We start from the raw sequence: 25,052 nt of genomic DNA, 5'->3' as shown, positions 1-25,052 counted from the left end.
CTAGACATACATGTACATGTCCAATGTACTACCGGTATGTAATAGACCGACAAACTGTTGAAAAGATATCTATAAGGTCAGTTACATGTATTGTGGTAAAACTAGAAGTTCTTTACAATGTATACACTCAATCTCAAAGATGGGAGGACTGTAGTATCGCGAGATACTTCCTTGTGGATTTGACTATGGAAAGATACCATACGCAAACTCACAGATCTGAGTGACAACTACATGTATGTTGTTTTATTATTCAGCATTAATCTCATCAAGCATTACAGTAAGAATGACATTTGACCTTGACTTTGTCACCTAAAAGACTAATCACATGATTGGGGATAACCCTAATGTTCAAGTTTCATGGAATAGGAATGTATACTTTCAAAATTATGATAAAAATTCAAAATCTTAACCTTTGGTTAACTTTTGATGTTGATGCCACAACATACTGTAGTCTAAGTTTGTTGACCTGAAATGACCTTGAACTTTGACTTTGCAACCTGAAATTCTACTCACATGATAGGGGACACTTTATGTCTTTAGTCTAAGTTTCATTGAATAAGAACTTATATTTACAGACGACACCGCCGCCGGCACCAAAAAAGCAGCGTCTACATGTATGTCTGGCTTGTGCTATGCAGGCGAGAAAAAAAAACTGATGTTATAATGTTATCTCATCGTTTTGTTATTGTGTATTTTCAAATGCATCTGATGCAATTTAAATTTCAGTCCTTGGTTTTATCGTACATCTTTATCATCACATTATATATATTTTCATGAATGAAGATGAATAAACCAACATTACGCAGGATGGACGGTCACTGTCCGCCACAGGCCACCACATAAACAGTTCCTCTCCCAGCGTTTCTCCCACACCACGCGGACAGTGGATGATTGCTGGGTTACAGGAGGCATCAAGGAGATACAAGAGCACCTGTAGGAGAGCAGATGGAGTATTGGTTAGGTACATGTAGCCTAGCGAAATGTAATGGCACAAAAAGATTTTGATAAGCTACCTTACCGAGGAGTTTCAATAGCTTAATTACCACCTACATGTACTTTCAACCTCTAAATGAAGATTACATAAGATGGTCAACAAGAATTACACGTACTGTCTCACTTTTGTGAAAAACACTATGTACATGAATTACAAAAGTGGAGATTTCCACTTTGAGACTTCATGATTAGGGTCAAGCGTGTGACATAAGCCTGGTTCAGAAATTACATTGTTAAGTGCCTAAATAAAACCATTGCAGCAAAATAGAACAGCAGGGTGCACATTAAAAATATGTATTTCATGACACACAAATCATGTGAGTATATGTAAATACCTAGAGGGGGCCTTGGCATAACTACTTCATTTTCAGCCCCATTCACCATCAATTGACAAAAGAAAATTGGTTTATATTTTGCTACAGCTTTTCACAACATGTCTGAACCAGGCCCAAATCTTTGAACATTATCACAATTTAGCTCTAAAGAATCAAAGTTGGGGTCTCGATCTATGTTTCATTTGGCTGTAAATACTTTCTATTGAAAAAAACCTACCCAAACTATCTACCTGTTTCTCCTTCAGGACAAGAACAATTGTCCGTTCAGAGTCAGAAGGGCATTAACTGTGTGTTAAAGCCCCACTGCACTACTTATAGCTAATTGCGCCTTCTATATAGCAAACAATACCCAATCGGTGCCTGTTGGTCCCCCATGATCCTCTTTTTCTTATGTTAATTGAGAGCTGATTTGATGAGATAACCACCTGTCAGTGACCTTGCAGGGAGGTGTAATGCCCCTGGCCAAACAAGTAAGGACAGGCTTTAAAGGTTATGAGTTCACACCCCTCTTTGTTCGAAGAGGAGAAAGAGAGTTTTTAAATCCAAGTATACTGCATAGTACTTAGTAGAACATAATCTTTCGGGAGGGGGTGGCGGTCAAGACTTGCCAACCACAGCACAGAAATGGTCAAGAATGGAAATTAAAATGGCAAGAACAAACCTGGAGCATCTTCTGATTTCTTTGTGGGGGGTGACACCAAGACTGAGTTTGCGCACCACATCAAACTTCTGATGGAGCCTGTCCGTCAGGGATCTAGTGTAGATCTCTGGACCGAGGCTGAAGGTGGCAATGCTGATCATACGCCCCGGCAGGGTGCCAAACTGGAACGAGGACTGGCCGTGTCGTACATGAATCTTACCTGTATAACCTGTGTTCATCGAGTGATGAATATTAAAGTATTAAAAGTAATAGTAATGATAATGATAATGATAATTAAAATAAAGATGATGATCATGATGATGATAATAATAGTTATTTAAATCATAATTAAAATAATAACAATAATCATAATAATAACAAGGAGAATTAAAATAAAAATAAATATGATCACAATAACAATACAAATATTAATGATCACAACAATGGTAATAATATTAATAATAATAACAACAATTATAATAATAGTAAATACAACTGTGATAATAGTCCTAACAATAACAACCACTACAACAACAATAATGCACTTAACATCAAGTACACACATAGAAAACATGCTGAGGTGGCATTGCTTATCAAACTGCTAAGAAAGCATGTGTATGCTTGTAAGTATAAGCAACCAGGGGACCGGCGGCTTTAAGTCCTCTCTGAGGGACTTTGTAATGAGGATTAATGCCTTTAATACTAAAGGGCACTGGCGCATCGACTTGGCTTTTAACCCGGGACCTCCCGGTTAGGAGACCACTGCTCTACCACTGAGCCATTGCGTCTCCTTAGTATAAAGCTTACCTTCAGTGACAGGGGATAGATCCCAAGGAGGCACACCTACTTGACTTGGTAGGAGGGTGCATTCATCTGCAGAAACAAAATATATAAATACTAGAATTTAAATCGTCACGAGGACGATTAAGGTGGTCTGTCTTCAAGTCTTATGATAGATTATAATATTTACTATATTGAGAAAGGGAGAAGTTATATAGACATGTAAACAATGATGATCATGATGATGATGATCTTGATAGTAATGGTGATGACGATGATGATGATGATGATGATGTTGATGATTATCATCAACAGACCATGATGACATCAGACTGAAAAAAATGAGAGAACATTTCGTCCTTGTTTTCACGAAGTGACAGTAGTGAGGAAAATCGTAACGCAAAGTGAATGCAATTCTTTTTCACTACCGTCACTTCGTGAAAACAGCAACGATATTTTAGATATTAAATAGTCTCAGCTACAACATACTAAAAAATCAACAAAAATCAAGCCGAAATAACGGCGATGTTGCTCGCAAAAGACAAGAATGTAGAATCCAGATTTGAGAAAAAGTCATCTCCCATAAGGATTACACGCAAAAAATATTGGATCAAGTGATAATAGGGTAATAATAAAGTAAATATAGTTGTTTATTACATTATTAGCGATTCTACGTGTTTTAATGAGCAAAGGAGATGGTATAGTGAAAGGTCAAAAAGAAAAAAAAAGTGAAGAAAACAAATTGTTGGAGACGCCCGGACTCGAACCAGGGACCTCGAGGTCGGAAGTCAAGTGCGTTACGGATATACCAAAACATTTCCCATAGAGATTACACGTAAACAGGAAATGGAATTCTCAAATCCCACTTTGGAAGTGAAATATGAGCATGATCCCGGCATCTGAATGAAAAATAAAGGGCACACTTATGATAGCTTATTGTCTCAGCTACAACATACTCAAAGCTCAGCGTAAATAAAGATAAAACGACGGAGATATTGCTCGCGAAAGACGAGAATGTAGAATCCAGTTTTGAGAAAAAGTCATGTCCCATAGAGAATACACGCAAAATGTGAAAAATTGACATGCCACCTTTAATCGCAAAAATACGCCATGATACCTTTGTCAAAATGAAATATTGTGTTGACTGCATTTGTAGAGAATTGTCTAAGCTAGATCATATCAAAATTTGGAAGAAAATTGATCATTGTTTACAGAGATACAGTCAATTTTCCAGAAATATGCTGACGTCATAATATGCAAATTGAAATTTTGAGTTTGGAGGCCATTATGATGACGTCATGAGTTAATTGAGGGTCAAATGAGACGTGAAATCATACCTCCAACTCATAATCTATTTAAATATGAAAGAAATTGGGGGTTATCTATCAATTCTGAAGAGTTAAAATGAATTTTGTATAGGCATGTTTTTGCCCATGTATTGTGGATACAGATAGCGCAGGTCGGCGCGTGCGTTCAACTTTGACAGCCGCTAATTGCAGTATTACTGGTCGGAAAAAGGTAAACAAGGTATCAAAATGCTTGGAAAAATGTAATAAATATGATAACAGAAAAAAATTGGCGATTCTATGTTGGAAAATGCCAGGACGCGCGGAAACGCGCGCGCAAATTTTGAAAATGCTTAAAATGGCCTGAAACGTATGCAAAATTAATTTAGAACGAATTTGACCATTTTAAAATTTTAATGCGCGCGTACGTGTGCGTCGAGGTGCGCGCGCGGAATTTTTTGACATTTTTCGTTGACCTTCGACCTGAAGTTGATGTATACTAAATATGGTTGATTTTTGATGACTTGTTATCGAGATATGATAATGACCTGATTTTTACAAAATGGCGCCTGGATGACGTCACGATGACCCCATGAACTTGAAAAAGTTAATTAGACTTGAAATCATAGGGCTTGATGACTGACAAAAATTCAAAGGAAATTGACCATGTCGATTTCGAGTAAACGTGTGCACAAAAAAGTGTACGGAAGAAATAAAAATAAAGAAATAAAGAAAGAATAAAGAAAGAAAATTCTAGCGAAATCAATAGGTGATCTGTCATCGACAGACCACCTAATAATGGTGTTTATTCAATAATCATCATCGCAGGTCGAGAGCTGAATCACAAATGATTTTACAATAAAAAGTGCATGAACTTAATTAATTACAAACGGCGTATAACATAAACAGAATATTTCCTCATAATAATAATAGGATTATTACGTTAGAACAGAAAAAACTGTATCTACCAGTATCCCAAATTAGGCTCGAAAGGGAAGTAGAAAAAGAGAAGCCGAGTTATTAAATAATAATCAAGTATACATAAACAAGGTAAATGTTAGATGCTGCTACAAGGTAAATGTCGTAGATTACACACTGTACATTCATTTGGCACTAGTGAGAACACTTGTCTAAATGTAGAAAAGCTTACCTATGAGTGATTCATCAAGTTCTGTGGGTTGTTTGTCATGGTAGTGTACCCATATCTGAGAGACCAGTCTAAAGAGGCTTGGTATTAGCACATCTGGGTCATCTGGAAATATAAAATTGTGAAGTGAAAATAAATTATTATTTGATTGAAAGGTTTTGAGCAGACAGAACAAATTGGTGCATTGCGGAGTTCACAAAATGTACTTCCATGACTATGCAAACATGTATAATATAAACAAGTGACTTCACATTTCAATGTGCAATTTCTTGGATAGTTGGTATACACTTTGTATCATTCTCAATTATTTTGTTAAGGAGAAATCAACATCCATTCTCCCTAAATTTAATATAAAAGCTACTGCAAAATGTGAATAGCAGGTTTTATATAATTAACACAGAATTATACTCTTATCTGTTTTTTCCATGAAACACACAGGTATATGTGATATCACACTGGCTTTGACAAAATTTAACTTCACTATTGATTATGAACACAGTACTGTCAATTGTTCAAACGCCTTTGTCATTGATGTTATGTTCTGAACACTGTCTTCAAACCTTTAACTGCCTTTACATTGGTGAAACAGATTGAAATATGCAAACAAATTTGATATTTGCTTGGTTACCTGCTGTTGTGGTGAAAACGGGAAGGCAGTTCTTCTGTAGTCGACCCCACATCCTGATGATAAGGAGGAGCTCTCTTAACATCACCAAGGTGGGCACGTCCCGCATCAAGCTCACCTGGGTTAGGATTCAAACATGATATGGTCAACTCAACTAAGAACAGTCTCAGTGAAATAAAAAGACATACATCCTGATGATAAGTAATAATAATAATAATAGCCTAATAGTCTACTCCAAATTTTATTAAACCGAAACAGAAATTCTTTTTGCCCAATTGATCGTGAGCCCGGCAGCCACTGAGCAGCGCCAGATCGACGTTGCTCTCTCAACATCACCAAGGTGGGCACGTCCCGCATCAAGCTCACCTGAGTTAGGATTCAAACATGGGGGTGTTTCAAAAAGATCCTAAGTCAAATTTAACTCTAAGTTGGACTTACAAAATATGGAGAGCCGTTTGCAGCCTTAAAAAAATATATATTCAAAATCAAAAATTGAAGTATTTTAGACTTTTCATAAATTCCACATCAAGAACATGAAATCTTCTTGATAATAGAAAATATGAATGATTTGAATCAACATTTGTTATGCCTTTCAAAATAACTTTTACAAAATATTTTCAAAGATGCTAACAGCTTTCCATAATTGTTAAGTCCAACTAAGGATCTTTGAGAAACACCCCCATGATGTGGTAAACTAAGAATTGCCTCAGCAAAATCAAAATTAAATACTTGTGAGCATTGTGCACTTCAAATTCTGACCTAATAGCTAGGAGATCAGTTAGGATGTACAGTGGCCGATGTTGCCTACATCTACTTCATTTTGTTTCATGGGAACAAACAAAATTATCACCTAGTTAATTGATACACATCCCTGGATGAAGTTAGGGTGATAAAACCTAGAGGTAACACTAATTACTTTAATAGTAGGGCTCCTAGAATTGGAATGGATGTAAACACCCCTGGCCTGTATGTAGAAGTACATGTAATTTGGGTCTGATGGGAGTAAATAATATTAGTCCTGGTTTGTTGATAGGACTTTTAAAAGGAGAGAGAGGGGTGTTTAAAATTACCCCTGGTTCATTGGTAGGACTCGTAACCTGATGCATAGTGAATTTTAACATTCCTATAAAAAGGCAGGGACCCATCTGTATTGGACAATGTGTTGTGATCAGATGGTTTTTAAACTTACCCCTGGTCTGTTAGTAGGGCTCCCTGGAGGAGGAACAGCAGCCAGACTCACTATGGTGTAATCAGCTACCCACTGGATTAATGGCTGCAGACACTGCAAGGTAGCTGCAAAGATAAAACAAATGGCATCATAACATCAATCACCACCTGGGACCCATTTCTCAGAGCCGAAAATAAGTGACAAATCTGTTGATAACCAATCAGTAGCAAGGATTTCAGTAGCTTATAACAAAACTGTCATTGGTCACTGATGACAAGTTTTGTGAAATGGAGCCCTGGAATATCCTGCAGAAAACTGCAACAGTAACTGTGGTTTCTGTTTGTTGCTCACAGTGGCATGCATGAACATGTACATTGTAGCATAGGCCCAGCCATTGAGGAGCACTGGGGGGTGTTTCACAAAGACTAAGATCGACGTTAAGTTGGATGTAACTATAGCAGGCCATTCATGCCACTGGTTACTCTCACCATTGGTCTCTCAATTAAGATCTTTAGATAATATTTTTTCCTTCAATAATGAACTTTCAAAAAAGGTAAATTCTGTAGATTTGTGACCAGGATTGCTACGTCCCTTGAGAGACCAATGCCAGTAAACTGTGAAAGCAAACGGTGGCATGAACGGCCTGCCATAGTTAAATCCAACTTAAAGTCAATCTTAGTCTTTGTGAAACACTCCCCTGGCATTACAAGGGGTGGGGTCAGCAGTCTTAGTGTAAGAATGAAATCTGAATTATCAAGGCCTCCAAGTAGGGGAAGGGTATTGAATGGTGTCCTTTCATAATCTTTTCACCCCCTTCCCCTTTTTTATCCCCCCCCCCCTCTCCATGGTGGCGTATTCCCCTATGCCAATGTACTAATTCATCTTGCACAAAAGCAATTAACAAATCTTTTGAAATGTCAGAATACACGATATGCTAATCTTGTCAATTATACCACATTGTGAGCATCATGAGTTGGTTACTATTACTATTACTAGTGATATAATTCTTAAATTGACATCAACATGAGATTTAAAGCCCCACTACACTACTTACAGCAGGGGGATTTGACCTCCCTGCATGGTCACTGGCATGAAATCTCATGAAATCAGCTCTAAATAAACATAAGAAAAAGGGAACCATGGGGGACCAAGGCCACGGATTAGGCATTGTTTGCTATATAGAGGGCGCAAGTAGCTACAGTATAAGTAGTGCAGTGGGGCTTTAAAACAAATAGTAATTAACTGTGATATTTAGACTGACCTGGTTCAACAACATACTCCTTGCTGTCCAGCTTCTTCAGCAATGTGTCTGGGTTCGTCTCTGTGCTGTTGGCACACAAGGCTGAAAAGAAAGGAAACATTGTAGAGGATTATTAAAGATTGTTAAAGCCTATCTGCACTAGTTTGGCCAGGGGGATTAGACCTCCCTGCATGGTCACTGGCAGGTGGTTATCTCATCAACTCTCAATTAACATAAGAAAAAGGGCATCATGGGGGATCAACGGTTACCGCTTAGGAATTGTTGGCTATATAGAGGGCGCAAGTACTGTGCTACAAGAAGTGCAGTCCCGAATTAAGATAATAAGAATATCTTATTAGCTTCAATTGTGAGCTCACCTTCAACATAGTTAGGACATGGCTATTAATGTAGCTGTATCATAAACATCAAATTTAAAAAATATTTAGTAACATAAAGGAAAGCAGTAGATAAGAACATAATTATAATAGACACCCTGTACTGACATATGATTACAATAGCCCACTAGTCTTATTTACCAAGACAACGCTATTATTATTATCACTGATCTTCAAGTTTCTGGGGTTACAGTATGTGCATAAACCCAGTATAGTTATGTACTTATTAATGCACACGGGTTGACATGGATAAATGCGAGTAAAACAGAATGTCTAAAGATATAAGCACTGAGCAAAGATTGAAACCTGGGCCCCCTTTCATAAAAATTGTTATCAATAACAAGATACAATAATATAAGCTACTGAAATCATTGCATTTGATTGGCTGAGAGCAAATTTTGTCATCCATTTGTTATTGATAAGAAGTTTTATGTAACAGGCCCAGGTCCTCTCATATGAGCCTTAAAACCCTTCAACAATATATGGCACCATCTCTACTATAATAGAAATGGAAAAAGGAGAATGAAAGAGAGGATGGAAATTTGAAATGTGGAACCTACTACTGAGTTTCTCAGCCGGTCCTTTGTCTTGTGATGAGATGGCACTCGCCCTGAGTAAAGACTTGAAGACGTTTGCAGTCGAGTGAAGAAGTAGCTTCCCATAACAGTCCACAGCTTTGCCGGAGCCGCTGGCAGAAAGCCTGCTCAAAACAGAACATATAACAATTACAGCTTCATTACTAAAATCTGCATACATGTATCTTTCCTATGTGATGGTCATGGACTCATGGCACCAATATGGCTGTCATTACCCTGGCTTAAACCAAGCTGCCCAATAGTGCTGAAATCATTCAAGGAATTAATTCCTGCCAGATTCCCATTTACTGGGTTATGATTAGCAAACATAGAGTACTGTCTTGCCAAAATATATAGATACCATGGCTCGTACTCAAAGCATGAACCATTTGATTCAAAGTCCTACAGAATAACCACTAATCCACTTCCATCCTAATGCCTTCAATTCTCTCATTATTTGAAGTGTAAAGGTGTTTATATGGTCTGGGGGGTGTTTCACAAAGATCGTAAGTTGAACTTATCAGTTGGACTTATTATGGAAGGCCGTTAGCATCTATGAAATATTTTGTAAAAGTTATTTTACAAGGCATACAATTTTGATTCAAATCATTCATATTTTCTATTATCAAGGAGATTTCATGTTCTTGATGTGGAATTTATAAACAGCCTATAATACTTTCAATTTTTGCTTTTTAATATATTTGATTTTAAGGCTACAAATGGCTCTTCATAATACTTAAGTCCAACTTAGAGTTAAGTTCGACTTGGAATCTTTGTGAAACACCCCAGACCATATAAACACCTCTACACTTCAAATAAGGAGAGAATTAAAGACATTAGGATGGAAGTGGATTAGCAACAGTCTGGAACAGTCCATAGGTTGGAGTATGATGTTTATCAGTAGCACAGACAACAGTGACGTCTTCTAGACTGAACTGTACTGTCACTACACAACCAATGATACCATTCCTAGAAGACAAATGTAGATTCAGGGGAACAGCCCAATCCCCTTTAAAATGGACAATATGAGGGGTGTTTTACCTGTATAGGCTTGCCTTGACAGCTACCAGTCTGGTGAAAAGAAGCTCCTGCGTAGAACTTGATTGTCTGTTGACAGAGTCTGAGAGGCGATCCAACACAGTGTCTACCATATCTGCACACACAAGTAAAAAGAAAAGAAAAGTGTTACATGTGTTTATAGGGCATGGTGTAGATAGAATTCTAGTAATGATACAAAATGAGTATTGGTTTAAAGGTCAAAGATCAGTTAAAACAGTCTCAACCAGTATTTCATAAGTGCACTATAAGTAATAGACCATTGAATAACAGTAAAAACTCAATACCTGCTTACTTGGTGTGTTTGTACATGTGTGTATTAAAGTAGGGTCCATAGTCAAAGCTAGTGTGCAGACAGTATTCTATCAAGTACACTACTTGCTAATTAATTATTCATGTACATGTAGGTCAAAGATGAAAGGTTAAAGATACTAAGTCCCTTTTGCAGCCAACATCAAATTCTGTAGAACTTTGCAGGAATGATGAATATGCCATGTATGTCCTATCTGTAAAATTTAAACATTAGCAGTGTACTAGTATTCAAACAATGCAAGGAAACCGTTTACCTTCTAGACTTCACTGTCAGACACTATTGAGTGACTGACTGACATCTTTTTTTCTTTGGTAATAACATACATAAAATGAGCCGTAACAGGTTCATGGGCATTTGTCTACATCAATTACCCATTACTTGTATTGGCCAAAATTAAACTGATTCAATTTTTGTGCAGCACAAAACCTACAACCATTTGGTAAAAGGGTCTGAAAATCAGACTATTACTGAGGTGACTGCAATTACTAAAGTCGATTTGACAACTAATGGTTGTTATTTTTCCACTAAAAGCCATTTTCAAGCCATTTTGTTTTGAGGGAAGTTCTAAATTAGTATTATCTTTCAAATGCTGTTGGCGTTTAACCTTTTCATTTTTTGGCCCGCAAATGGGACATATGACCTTTAATGTCAACTTACTTGGTGTGATTGTAAGAAGAAGGTCCCACCAGTCATAGCCCGTGACAAGGCAGTATTCTAGAAGGTGCACTACCTGTGCAATGGTATGCGCACGAGCTGTAACTGAAAAGACAAAAGTTTACATGGATCAATGTACACCATTCAATATGTTGTGCATGTATCTGTACTTGTGTAATAGAGTTTTTTCCAATTACATTTTCATTTTAGAGTGAGGTTATGATGATATGGTAGGGGTCCTATCATCTTTTCTTATCACCCCCTTTCCTTTTCACTCTCTGTCTCTCTCTCTATATAATTTTATGTTTGTGGGTGTATATAGCCCCCTCCACATAGCTATGTCACTAATGCTGGGACATTCTCTGGCCCAGGGTGGGTTCAATCTTGAACATGCAGAATGTTGCTGTACAGTCTATAGCTACCATATCAGGGCCCGGTCTTTTAAAGAGTTGATATTAATTGCAATTTATTTGTGATTGATATTAATTGCAACTTATTTGTGATTGATATTAATTGCAACTTATTTGTGATTGATATTAATTGCAACTTATTTGTGATTGATATTAATTGCAACTATGTATATAAGAGATAAGAGATTGCAAACTTGCGATTGATTGGAGGACTTAATAATTTGGATGAATCACATGTCTTCATAAGATAGGGCCAAGAACTAACCTTGGTCTAAGCCTTGGCCTAGTGTTGGTTCAATCTTGAACATACAAAGAGTTCCTGTACGGTCTATAGCTACCATACTACAACAGGTGGCGGACATCTCCATAGACACAAGATGCTTGCCATTGAAGTTCGGCCTCTTGGCTGTTAATATAAGCAGATGAGGAAAACATTATTTGAAAACAATAAATGCATAACATGAAAAGTATTTAATAACAAAACAACATCAAAATATAATGCAGTCAAACCTGCTCTTGCACCAAACTGCACAGAATGCCCAGCAGTGAATTCAAATACTTTTTGTTTCCCTTGAACCGCTTTTCTCGCTGTAATATAGATGTTCATGTATAACAAGTCAACCTGTATATAATGAAAACCTGCCTATCAAGACTGAGTTTTTGGACTCCCTTTTAATGGCAGTCTTTAATAATAATAATAATAATAGTGGGTTCTTGTACAGCGCTCATGTAGCCTTCCATAACTTTTCATTCCCTTTCTATACAAACATCATAGTTACCAGTTATCCTTTATATGGCGCCAACAAATTTACAAACATGTACCACAAATCATATTTTGTGGACTCTCCCTCTTACAGTCTAGATTTAAAAATAACAACAAACAAACAAACACAAACAAAAAACAAACAACAAACAACAAACAACAATAACAAACACAAGCAACGATAACCAAAACAACTGACCTGGAGGACCTGGGTCCGAATTGATGACACCTTCGTATCGGAGCGCTGCACAGGCCTTCAGAGATGACCTAAAACAGTGAAATAAAAATCATATTTAGAAGGGATTTACCAATGCAAAGCTCTTTAAGAGCACTCTGGAAAAAATACACATCACACCTTTTTTTTTAATAGAAATTCAATAGCAGAGTAGAGAAATTTTACAATGGATTTTAAATGAGATTATCTAGACAAAAGTGCCTCATTGATAATTCAGTAATTCACCTGGCCCCTGGGGCCTTCCTCAAGGGCTCTATGTTTACCTGTGCAAGAGTTTGATGGTGCCTTCTTGGTTTGCTACAGCGACTGCCATACCGGGACCAGTGTAGAGTGAGTTCATGGACAGCTTGAGGGGGAGCTTCGGAAGAGCGATTGATGTGATGATGGAAGCATCAGTGTAGGTTGAACTGAACACCCACTTCTGCATCAAAAACAAAAAATGCAACGGACAATACCGTCAAACAATTTTGTGGTCGAGTGGTTTAAGGTGCTTGACTGGAGATGCGAAGACCAAGGGTTCAAATCTCAACAAGGCGCTAATATCCTTTGGCAAGATATTAAAGCTTATCTGTACTAGTTTACAGGAGGGATTAGACTGCCCTACAAGGTCACTGGACAGGTGGTTATCTCATCAACTCAGCTCTCAGTTATCCCTTACTGTACTGGGCTATTTTGAGCACCCTCTGACTGGGGGGGGGGGGGGGGGGGGGCTGGGAGCCCCCCCCCCCCCCTATGATCTCGTTCGTTGAATGTCCGATGAACACGAAAATTTGCATATTTGTAGATATTTACGTAAGGAACAAGATGGTAAAATTAGTTTTTTCCTAATATGCAAATTTTTGTCGTTATAGCCTAATTAATTATGCAAAATGCTAATTTTATGCATTTTACAGAAAACTCTACATATTTGTCCGTAGACTTGTGAAGAATCTTGAAAATGTATTGAATAAATGTTTCCTTCATCTCAAATTCATGAGGTTTCATTATTTTTATGATATTTGAAAATGCATAGGTTAATTTGCATAAATTATGAATACGCAAATTACGCATTCATGAATATCAAATCTGGAACTATATTTAGGGAACTAGAATCATTACAAAAGTTGTCAGACTCCACTTTTTGATTGTTGAAACTCATTATTCATATGAAACTTCTTTTCTAACACAAAGTAGTTATTTGATGTAATTAATAATGATAATTTATGCAAATTTGATGTGATTTTCAACTATTTATTTTATTACATATTTTATTGTTTTTATTTCTTACTATATCTATTATTTTATTTCTAATGTATTCTTTTGTTCTGGAATACATCAAGTTACTCTGAAAAACATTAAAGCAATTTAATATCAATTCATATCTTCACATTTCTGCTTGTACATGAATATATGCAATTATAGCACTTTTTTGATGACATGCGCATACTTATTGTTATGTAACACCTTACAGGTATATCCGATTTTGATGAAAATGGTATCAAAATGTTCGAAAGACTTGAGGGAAAAAAGTCATGAAACGACAATTCAAAATTCCAAGCGGTTGCGGCGCGATCTCCAAAAATGTCGAGGGGGGGCCTTCCAGGCCCCCCCCCCCAAGTCGGTAGAGCAGTGGTCTCGTAATCCGGTGATCTGGGTTCAAAACCAAGGCAATGCGCTATTGCCCTTTGGTAAGGCATTAATCCTCATTACCAGGTCCCTCGGAGAGGACCTAAAGCCGTCGGCCGTCTGGTTTCTTACTTACAAGCATTTATGCTTTCTTAGCAGTTTGATAAAATAACAACAACCACCACCACCAATCTCAGATTTAACATTGTTAATCAATCCCTTTAACTTCGACATTATCTTGAACTCAAAAGTCTAACCCTAACCCTAATCCATTTTTTTGGACAAATTATGTCCAGGAGCAAGTATCGGAGGAGCATATGTCAAACCACCATATGTGGACCTCTTAACATGGCAACATGATAATTGTGGGAAATTAACAATAATGTTTAAAAAGGAAGATGGCTAAAGCCCATAGGTAGTATACAATGAACATTACGGCATGCCAACATTACATGTACAGCCCACAAAATGAACTTGTCTCTTTTGGGTTATACAATGTGGAGGCATTCACAAACATGAATAATATATATCACTGAGTGGTATTTGTACGTCGTTTGAATGCCACATCTCAAATTGGTTCTCAAACTTCTGTGGGAACCCTGCATTAATAATAATAATAATATTCAGCTTTTATAGCACTTAATACATCTCAGACGTCTCTAAGCGCTTTACAGACATACTATTACTCATGTCATTGGATTCAGTGCTTGCCTGCACACAATGTGTGCACAATCTCCACTCCCTGGGAAGCATTCCAGCCAGGCGTTACTTGACACTCAAAAACTGTTTAACCAACAATGACGGTCGCATCCTACCAGGTACCCATTTTTACACCTGGGTGGAGAGTATCAAGTGTAGATTAAAGGCCCACTGCAGTACTTGTAGCTACTTGCACTCTCTATATAACAAACAATGCCTAATCGGTGACCATCGGTCCCCCATGATCCTCTTTTTCTTATGTTAGCCCTAAAGAAGTGCCTCAAAAAAGTAAAAACCTTTGAGTGACCGGTTATACCATATTCGTTTTCCTCAATAGACTGTAGTGTTATGAAAACCGTTTGGCAATCGCAAAATTTGATTTCGATTTTCAATCATAAATATCTTGATAATCAGACAGGCGATTGGCTTGTAAAATTCATGGGGTTCCTGACTGACCTAAAGGTTTATAATTATCATTGCAGCATGAGCTAAATCAAGGATTTTTTTAAAGGATCTAAGACAAAGTTACCGGATCCCTTTAAGGGTTAGGCTTTTATAGGTTTAGTGTTTGGTTTGGGGGTTTGAAGTTTGGAAATCTGTTAGTTTTGAAAAAATGAACTGAATAGTGATTGACACCAGTGAATGTGTCTTACATCCCTACATACCAGCGTAGTTGGTTGATCTCTGTGATGGGGCGAGCCCGCTTGGAATAGTTTGTGTAGGGGGATGGCCTCTTTCTTCAATGTCCAGCATTCTATACATGAACCCATAGAACCTACAAAGTATACAAATGAGCAAAGAAACTTGTTATGGTAAATACTACACAAGTTCATATAGTCAATCACATGGAATGTTTGGAAAATATCAGTCCAAGAGTATGACTGACAGACAGATATAGAGAAAGAAATACATGTAGTAGTTTGAGAGAAAGAGATAGAAAAGGTGTAGTAGGAGAGAATATGAGTAAGACGGTGCAAGGATGCAAGGAGAAGTAACAGTGTGAGATTAAAATGGACAAATATGAGACTGGGATGGAGAGTGGGGAGAGAAGGAGAGAGATAGGGGAGAGAGAGAGAGAGAGAGGGAGCGAAAGAGAGAGAATATAAGCGCTTAGAAACATTGTATTAAGCGCTTTATAAATGTAATTTATTATTATTAAAGAGAAGAAAAAACAAACAAAGAGAAAGATAGAGAGAGAAAGAGAAGGAAAGAGAGAGAAAGTGTGAGGCGGTGCAACATATAGAATGGACAAACAATAAATTACCTGAAGCACAAACCAGGAGTTGTTCTGTAGGAGCTGATCTAAGCTGTTGTTCTGTGCATTCCTTGTTGATAAATTGCACTGATGTTATAGAAGGATCTGCATTTGAAGAAAAAAAAAAGAGACAAAGTCAATTAACAAAACTTTCCCTGAATGAGGAAGTGAATTTTCAGACCAAGTGTATAGACAAAACATATGGGACAGCCGATATAAAAATGTTGTGTACCACGGCACTACCCAGATTGGGGGGGGGGGGGGGGGACGATGCTTTACAGAATAAAATACAGGAGTGGAAATGGTGCACTGGGTTCATAATAGTTATTAAATAGTCCTATCCCTATCATTTATTGAACATCTTTTAATTATCAATACCAGAATCATCATGTGAATTATTTTTAATTCTATATTTTTGTGATTGAATTTTATCTTCATAACATGAATCAACCTTCATAGACAAGTGATCTTATTCACAACAGAATAATAATAATAAATATTTATATAGCGCATTTCCATATACATTTTCAAATGCGCTCTAAAATAATGTTATTATCAGAAGAGGTGAGTTCTGATATATTTTGTAAAGGTATTGAGAGATTGCTGATTGCATAGATATTTGGGTAGGTTATTCCACAGTTTGGGAGCAGCAGTTGTGAATACTCTGTCACTAAGTGTGGGTAGCATCTTGGGAGATGGATGGTTCAGCGTGATGCCTCGAGAGGAGTGAGAGGGAGAACCAGGATGGTTGCCTGATAGCTATGAGCTTAGATAGTAAGGAGGAGCCAGACCATGGGTGCATTTGAAGGTGAGAAGAGGTATTTTTTTCCTCACTTGCCATCTTGTTTACTTACATTTATCTCTACTGGTGATCTCACAGAGGCACTGCATGTACAGAGATGGCAAGTATTCTGTTGACACATGGAGTTTATCTGCATAAAACAAAATAATGAAAAATAAACGAGGATGAGCACATCTAAAATAAAATATAATATAAAGGATAAATCTATCATGACAAGGATATAAACCAATGAAATTTCCACCCTCTTGGTAATCACACAACTGTCAAATTAGATAAATTTTTAACATGGGACTCTCACATTAATGTAACTTGTAGTAAGATATAAAAAATTACTGGGATAATGAATAATGTGAAATGTATATTATGACCTAAACTGCTATTTACCATGTATAATACTTTTATTCTACCTCATGTTATGTATTGCAATGTGGTATGGGCTTCATTACATGCATCTAAATTATCATGAATACATCATCTTAAAAAAAAGAGCACTTCGAATTTGTGCCAATGCTCATTATCTAGCCCCTTCTTTACCTTTATTCCGCCGTTTTTCAACATTACATGTGTATGACTCAAACAAATTATTGATTGCTTCTTTGATGCACAAGATTTTTACGAAACGCCTCCCTCCTTATCTTATTCAAATGTTTTGTTTAAACGAAAATGTCCATGCTAACTCTACTCGACAGTCAGCCAAATTCCATCTCTGGAAAACAGAAACTAATATACTTTCAAACTCAGTTCGTTACCTTGGCCCCATTATCTGGAATTCCTTGCCTTCTGACATTCAACACACACAATTCAATGCACTCTTTAAAAAACGAATTAAAAGATTCCTTCTCTCTAAATGATCAAATTAAATAATGTAAATTTACCTTGCTACTCAGCTTTGTAGAGTGCTGGAGTGTGGCGTCGCAACGACCACACCCATCCGGCTGTCGTTAGCATTATTCATGATTCATTTGTAAACAACTATTCTTTTTTGTTTGTTTGTTTGTTGTTTTTTGTTGTTTTTTTCTCTGGTGATCCCCTCCTTACAAGCCCTTGAGGCTTTTTTCGGGACACCCTTTTCTTTCATTTATTTGTATTACTAGCTCTTATGTATGTATTACTCTGTTTTGATGTAAACATGAAATTATGCATGACATACTGTAAACTTGTTTGATTTTTAATTGTACATATTGGAAGAAATAAATGAGAGCTATATGCTCTCTCAATCAATCAAAAAAAATATAAAGAGCACTTTACAAATTCAAAGCTACAAAAATCTTTCAAATTGTTAACAATACTTTGCTAATAGGAGAAAAAAATTATGTCACGCACCGATCCAACTTTTTAGGAATCTTGTCAGCTTTGTCTGCCCTGGACCCTGTATTTTAAACACAAAGCTTACCAATTGACTGTACAACTGATTTTTGCAACCAATTGCAAAATTCAATCAAACATAAATTCCTAAGCTTTTTGTTATGGGCTCTGAGCTAACCTGAACGTGAATGATGACATTTTAGAGCAATTTTGTTAACTAAAATGCAAGTATTCATTTTGCTCACAACAGTTTCAAACATGTTAAGCAAAAAGCAAGTTCTACTTGTATATATATCCCCAAACAAGACATGGTACTGAATATGAACAATCAATTCAAGTGTTAATATGCTTTATAAGATGATGAAGCGGATCCTAATCAAATGATTGGTTGAGAGCGTACATGTGACCAGGCATTTATGACCGGTCATTAGTACAATTTTGTTATAAAACAAATTATACACATCATTTTGTTCGGGCATTAGTAAAATTACCCACACTCCTTTCGAAACAGTCCAAACACCCTCGGCTATCACCTTGGGCATGTTAGACTGTTCCAAAGATAGCTTGTTTGGGTAATTCTTACTAATGCCCTCACTGCTGTGTATTATTTGTATTCATAAGATCCTAATCAAATGATTGGTTGAGAGCGTACATGTGAGCAGGCATTTATTTTGCCTAACACATAATTTTAGTAATGACCAGTCATTAGCAAATACTAATGACCGGTAATTAGTAAAATCATGTTATAAAACATCATTTTATAATTGTATACTAACCATCCTTCCAATCAGGCATTACTTTGAAGCACTGAAGTGGACATCTTGTACCTCCATCCGATGTAGCTATGAGAATGTGACCAGCTGAAAAAATCAACAGCATAAATAAGATTTTTTTTAAAAATTAAAAAATAGAGTGATATATTATTCTCCATTTTATTCTTATCCATACTTAAAATCCTGTTTGTGTAATTTGTTGTAGATATTGACAGTTTTCTAAGTAATAATGGTGAGGATGATAAATTTGATTAATGATATATTGAGTAGAAGTTGAAGAAGAAGGGTAACAGCACAAATACAACATAATTAATACAAATATTAGTGCTTTTGTTTTGATTGTATATTCTGAGCACTAGGCATCATTTTCTTTTCACTCTCTGAACTTTCTCACATTTTTTGTTTTCCATGTGATACAATATCTTAGTAACTTAAAAGAAAACTTTAAAAACATTAATTTAATCATGAGAAACAATACTCACTGCTTGTGAAAGCAATATCAGCTAAGGCAATATGATTTCTTGAATTTCCAAGTCTCTCTGTCACGACGGTGGTTTTCCCATCTTTAAGAACTGTTACAGACACCTTTACCAACAAAGAAACAAAAACATGAACACTGAGAATACAAAATGATGAAGGATCATGCAATAACCATCAAATGTACCAAAGAGTAACATGCCTGTTGCCTGCGAATAATCCCCAAGGCGCTCAGTTTTGGGGTATAAAAACTAGAAAGAACACCAAATGTAAAATCTCCCAAACTAATGTAATGAAAGGCCAAAACAAAAGGCGGATGAATGGAGTTTAGACAGATAGAATCAGTCTTGTCTTGTGTGCGACACTCTCTGCAATCTGCATACTGTAATCTATAGCAAACTAGTAAATACATATACATAGCGAACTCTGGCAAGTTTACAAGATCTTGGCAAAGCATTGTATACCACTGTCCATAGACAAGTAGGGTGTACATGACATTTCTACATGAATGTGTGGGCAAGGACATAGCAGTTTGAGCATTAATAGATCCCATTCACTTCAGGCCGAGAAGAAAATATTTCATGTCCATAAACATGTACATGTCATCATAAACAACTATGGTAAACATGACTGTCATACAATTTGAGAAACAGATGTAAAGTTGTTAAATACTGAATCAGCTCAACATTTCTTTTAATAACCCATCAAGACTGAATAATTATTTCTCTGTTATCGACGAACAACTTAAATACCGGTAATACGAAATTCATTGTTTGCATTATAGTGTCATTTTTGACAAACATGGCGCATTATAAATGTTCACTATTATTATGATTATTATATCATTTATGTCTTTTTTTATACATGATTTCCCAATATGTATGATGCATATACAATGTAAACGGAAGGACTTTTTTATTCTTACAGACAATAAGAAAAATAAATCATGAATATATGAAATAAATATATAAATGGTTTTATAAGAGGATGCTTTTTACCAGTCCAGTTCCAGTGACGAGTACCCAGCCTTGTGTTGGCCTCATACAAAACTCTGCTAGACTTGGAGTGAAGCGCGTCCTAGAGAACTTATCCAGCATGTTGGGGGTATCGATATTATCAACATTGTAGGTGATCTGTATGGAAGAAGAATGATACAGGGGTGATAGTGTGAGTTTTAAAAAAAACTACAGCTATTATGGACAAAATCAACAACAACAATAAATACAAACTTTACCAGGAATTTACGGGTGACCTTTTCCAAGATCTATGTATTATTTGAATTTGATGAGAATACCTGCATGGAATTCACAATATTGAGGACAAAATATCATTTAATAAATGGTTCCCTCTGAATGAAAATTAAATTGAAACTGAGAAATAAATTAAGTTTTAATTCTGAGGCGGGTACCAACCTTCATGCCATTGCGCAGCCATGCTATAGCTACAACAGGCTCTCCAGGAAGGTGGCTCTCAGCGATGCACATCCAGTCATTCATCAGATGATGCCTCATCTGCCAGAGGTACACTGACCCTGAGGCATCAGCCGAGAGAAGCTGCGTGCCCTCCATATTCCACTGCAGGGCTTGGATGGCATCATTGTGCTGGTTACCAAAGCTATGAAAATATGAGTAATAGAGGATGTATGTGTCTGTCTATAGCCAAAAGGATGTTAACTTTTATGGTTTACAGTGTGAATGCCCTTGTGGCTCTATAGTAGTTATAGTACTACAAAATACATTGAATTAACAGAATACTTATACATGTACTTTCCATGCAGCCCACATGTTTTGCCTCTTCTCTTAGACCAATATTATTAATTTCAAAGTCATGAAAAGGCACTAAATATCAACAAACATGGTCTAGAACTCCAAATGACAAAATAATCCCAGCTATGCATTTTTTAAAGCATTTGATAGCCCAAGACTTGAACATTTTCTGCCTTAAAAAAAAAAAAAAATACCTGCCAATTTTTTTTTTGTCAATAATTTTTGCCGATACCGATCACATGTGCGAGGGTGTTGCTCTGATCGTCTGATCCGATCAAAGCCCCAACTTACAGGGTTAGCCAAAAGCATTCCTGAAGGCTCATAACAAATTCTGCGGCAGTGTTGAGAGTACTAGATGAATAGCAATTGTAGATGCCAAAAGTAGCTGCACATAACATACAAAGGTCCTACGAGTACTCACTTTCTGTGCGTTATAGGATAGAACAATGAGAAGCGCATTATGCTCAAAATCCCTGCTTTAGGTAGGGTGTCTGAACGATTTTTCAATTTTCAATTTGGGATCGTTTTTCACCATTTTTGTTTGATATTTGAATAAAAAATGTTATCAGAATAATACATTTCAAATTTCCAGTCTCACCGATGTTTCTATCAAAAGTTACAGCCCCTCCAAAATGCTGGTATATTCATATCATTTTGGTCAAAATCAACGAAAAAGACGTCCACGCAGAGTGATGTTGTTTTGCTAAATTCAGACAAACAGCTGTATCGCGCGATATGCAAGCGTATGCATATAGTACGCATGTTGCTAAGCCAATGCGCGACTTGCAGCTTGAGCCACGCTGTCTCCGCGATATGTGCCATTGACTAGTATGGTTGGCAATTCGCGCCGTAGAACCCAGAAGTGAATACACGTTGTAGTCAATGGCAATATCGCGGAGACAATGCACGTTGACTCCGCGATATTGCCATTGACTATAACGTGTATTCACTTCCGGGTTTATCACGCGAATTGCCAACCATAATTTCATTCACTATAATGTGTCATTGAATTTGGGGTTTCGTTCGTGCGCGGAGATGTTACGCGATGTAACCATGGTTTGGACTGAGCGGAGCGCACGCCTCTTAATTAGCTGATCCACCAAATAGCGAGAAGGGTATTTTTAAACTGTTATCAGTTGTGATCCCTGGGGGCCAGCGAAAATATAAGCACATAGAATTGTTCCTTAGGACTGGGACTACTTATCGATCGGGGCGTCATATCTCAAAAGTGACAAACCTCAGAGTTAGCCAGGACACAATGTTTAAATTGCTGTTTTGACCAAGATATTTTTAGAATTTCGGGGGCTACGCCCCTTTGGAAATATTGGAATTCACCTGCTCTTTCATATGACACCTCATTTATTGATTATCACCTTCAGGATCACAACAGATAAAGGTTTGAATCCCGAATTGAAAAAAAAAAATTAACTTTTTTTGCATGGTCGCGCAATGCACGTAGACTGCATAGGGATGCGTGTAATCTCTATGGGAAGAATTTTAGCACACAACATCGGGTGCGCGATCAGACACCCTACTTTAGGGTGGATATAAGGGCCTAATAAATATAGCTACATGTATTTTCATCATTAACTATCTTTCAGTGTACTTTAACTTTTAAGATACATACCTGCAAACTTCCCATGGTCTATCAGGGTCAACGATGTGAATTGTCGGCCTGTAAACCTCTCGCTCTTCTGGTGAATTGGGGTTGCCGATTGCTGTGAAAGCTACAATGTTCCTGCATGACCAACTCAGGACACAGTCATCAATCAGCTTCTTGATGCTAAGAAAATAAAATAAAATTGAGAGGATGAGGTGGAGATGGAGAAGGAGAAGGAGGAGATGGAGAAGGGAAACTGGAAGGGGAAGGGGAAGGGGAAGGGGAAGGGGAAGGGGAAGGGAGGGGAAGGGGGAGGGGAAGAGAAGGGGAAGGGGAAGGGGAAGGGGAAGGGGAAGGGAACGGAAAATGAGCTGAATCTCTAGGAAAAGTCGATGAACCCAATTCATTGCTAAATCCATACCTTACCATGTGCACATACGTAACAACTCGTACATTTTTGTGAGTGCGAAACAGATCATACTAGGGAGCAAGTTTTTGACAGATGTTTTTGGTAGACCGTCAGGACGCGCGGAAGAAAATCAGCAACAGTTTCTGAAGTTTTTTCGACATGATTTTGAGCGGCGAATCGGCTGGAAATAACAGGACTACTTCAGGCAGAGAGTTCCAGTCGTCAATCACTCTGTGACTAAATGTGTTCTTCCTTACATTTGTCCTACACCTCGGCTTTGAAAGCTTGAGACTTAGACCGAATTTTTCTGTCTCTTTCGTTCGTTAGCCTCTGATTTGGGTAGGTCGGCTCTCTCTTTAGAGACAGAACAGCCCCATACGCTGTAGTGGCCGCGCGTTTGTACTAAGAAACGTTACACAAAACTTGGCCAAACTTAATCCCTAATTTTGATATTTTACCGGATGCGTATCCGATGCATTTAAAGTCCTAAATTAGCTAAATACTTAACTACTTTGGTTCCACTTACCAACTTGACTGGAATAATCCGTTTAATGGTCCATTTTTAGGAAATTATGGGTCAAGATCGACATCCATGAAGAAAATCTTGCAGCCGAGTCTCATTCTTTCTAGTCTACGCCGAAGGCAAAATGATTATAACGGAAAAACTGTGCACGAGCTACGAGTTCGTAATGACATGCACAGTTTTTCCGTTATAATCATTTTGCCTTCGGCGTAGACTAGAAAGAATGAGACTCGGCTGCAAGATTTTCTTCATGGATGTCTATCTTGACCCATAATTTCCTAAAAATGGACCATTAAACGGATTATTCCAGTCAAGTTGGTAAGTGGAACCGAAGTAGGTAAGTATTTAGCTAATTTAGGACTTTAAATGCATCGGATACGCATCCGGTAAAATATCAAAATTAGGGATTAAGTTTGGCCAAGTTTTGTGTAACGTTTCTTAGTACAAACGCGCGGCCACTACAGCGTATGGGGCTGTTCTGTCTCTAAAGAGAGAGCCGACCTACCCAAATCAGAGGCTAACGAACGAAAGAGACAGAAAAATTCGGTCTACTTGAGACTATGCCCTCTTGTTGGTGTGTCTGCTAGTTGGAAGAGGTGGTCAGGGTTGAGTCTGTCATGCTCATAAATGATCTTGTACACCTGAATCATGTCTCCTCTCCTTCTCCTGTACTCAAGGGATGGCAAGTTTAGGCATTTAAGTCTCTCTATGTAAGGTAGGTGTTTCATTGTGGAGATCATCTTTGTTGCTCTCTTCTGTACTCTCTCCACAGCTTTTGCGTCTGAAATGTACCTTGGCAATTGTTTTGGAAATGTGAAGGATGTGTGCCAGAACATAGTATTTTAGTGGTAGTGGCATGTCTTTATGATGTCGATCCTGTTTACAGTTAGACTTCATGCATTGTAGGAGAAGTCACAATCACTGAATCAGTCACAAAACAAAACTCACACAAATGAATTTGCAGGAACAAATTCACTGACACGAATTTAAACGTATGGGTCACTTCAATCATCAGGTCTACAAATTCACTTACCAGACATTAGCGTCAGTTTTCGGCCAGTCAGCCACAAATGCGAGCTCCATTTCTTCAGCCTCAGACGTCTTAACATAAAATTTTGGAAAACAACAGGGTTTTACCAGCTTTGAGGTTCAAGAAAACAGACAAAACATCTAATCCTAGCTCTAGCTCCTCAGAAAGAGAAAACAAAGTAGCCACTTACACT

General features: G+C 37.4%; 1 protein-coding gene across 1 annotated transcript; it reads right to left on the bottom strand.

Moving 5' to 3' along the window:
- Window positions 1–427: 427 nt before the first annotated feature.
- LOC591360 (mediator of RNA polymerase II transcription subunit 16) lies at window positions 428–25,052 on the bottom strand. Its single transcript, XM_030989834.1, has 23 exons — window positions 24,863–25,052; window positions 22,925–23,080; window positions 20,944–21,145; window positions 20,530–20,664; window positions 19,537–19,639; window positions 19,058–19,141; window positions 17,029–17,106; window positions 16,184–16,279; window positions 15,585–15,694; window positions 12,879–13,036; window positions 12,580–12,647; window positions 11,883–12,023; window positions 11,211–11,312; window positions 10,226–10,337; window positions 9,170–9,309; window positions 8,236–8,316; window positions 6,996–7,099; window positions 6,110–6,172; window positions 5,810–5,924; window positions 5,185–5,286; window positions 2,776–2,841; window positions 1,990–2,197; window positions 428–931 (listed from the first exon to the last, which is right to left on the bottom strand). Exons 1-23 carry the CDS (start codon window positions 24,910–24,912, stop codon window positions 799–801), a joined length of 2,607 nt encoding a protein of 868 aa, XP_030845694.1. The 5' UTR covers window positions 24,913–25,052; the 3' UTR covers window positions 428–798.

The sequence above is a fragment of the Strongylocentrotus purpuratus genome, unplaced genomic scaffold, assembly GCF_000002235.5.
Source record: "Strongylocentrotus purpuratus isolate Spur 01 unplaced genomic scaffold, Spur_5.0 spur5_scaffold_19, whole genome shotgun sequence".
In the NCBI taxonomy this organism is placed as follows: Eukaryota; Metazoa; Echinodermata; class Echinoidea; order Camarodonta; family Strongylocentrotidae; genus Strongylocentrotus; species Strongylocentrotus purpuratus.
Note: the sequence above shows the minus strand (reverse complement) of the source record. Positions and strands in the feature narration are given on the sequence as shown.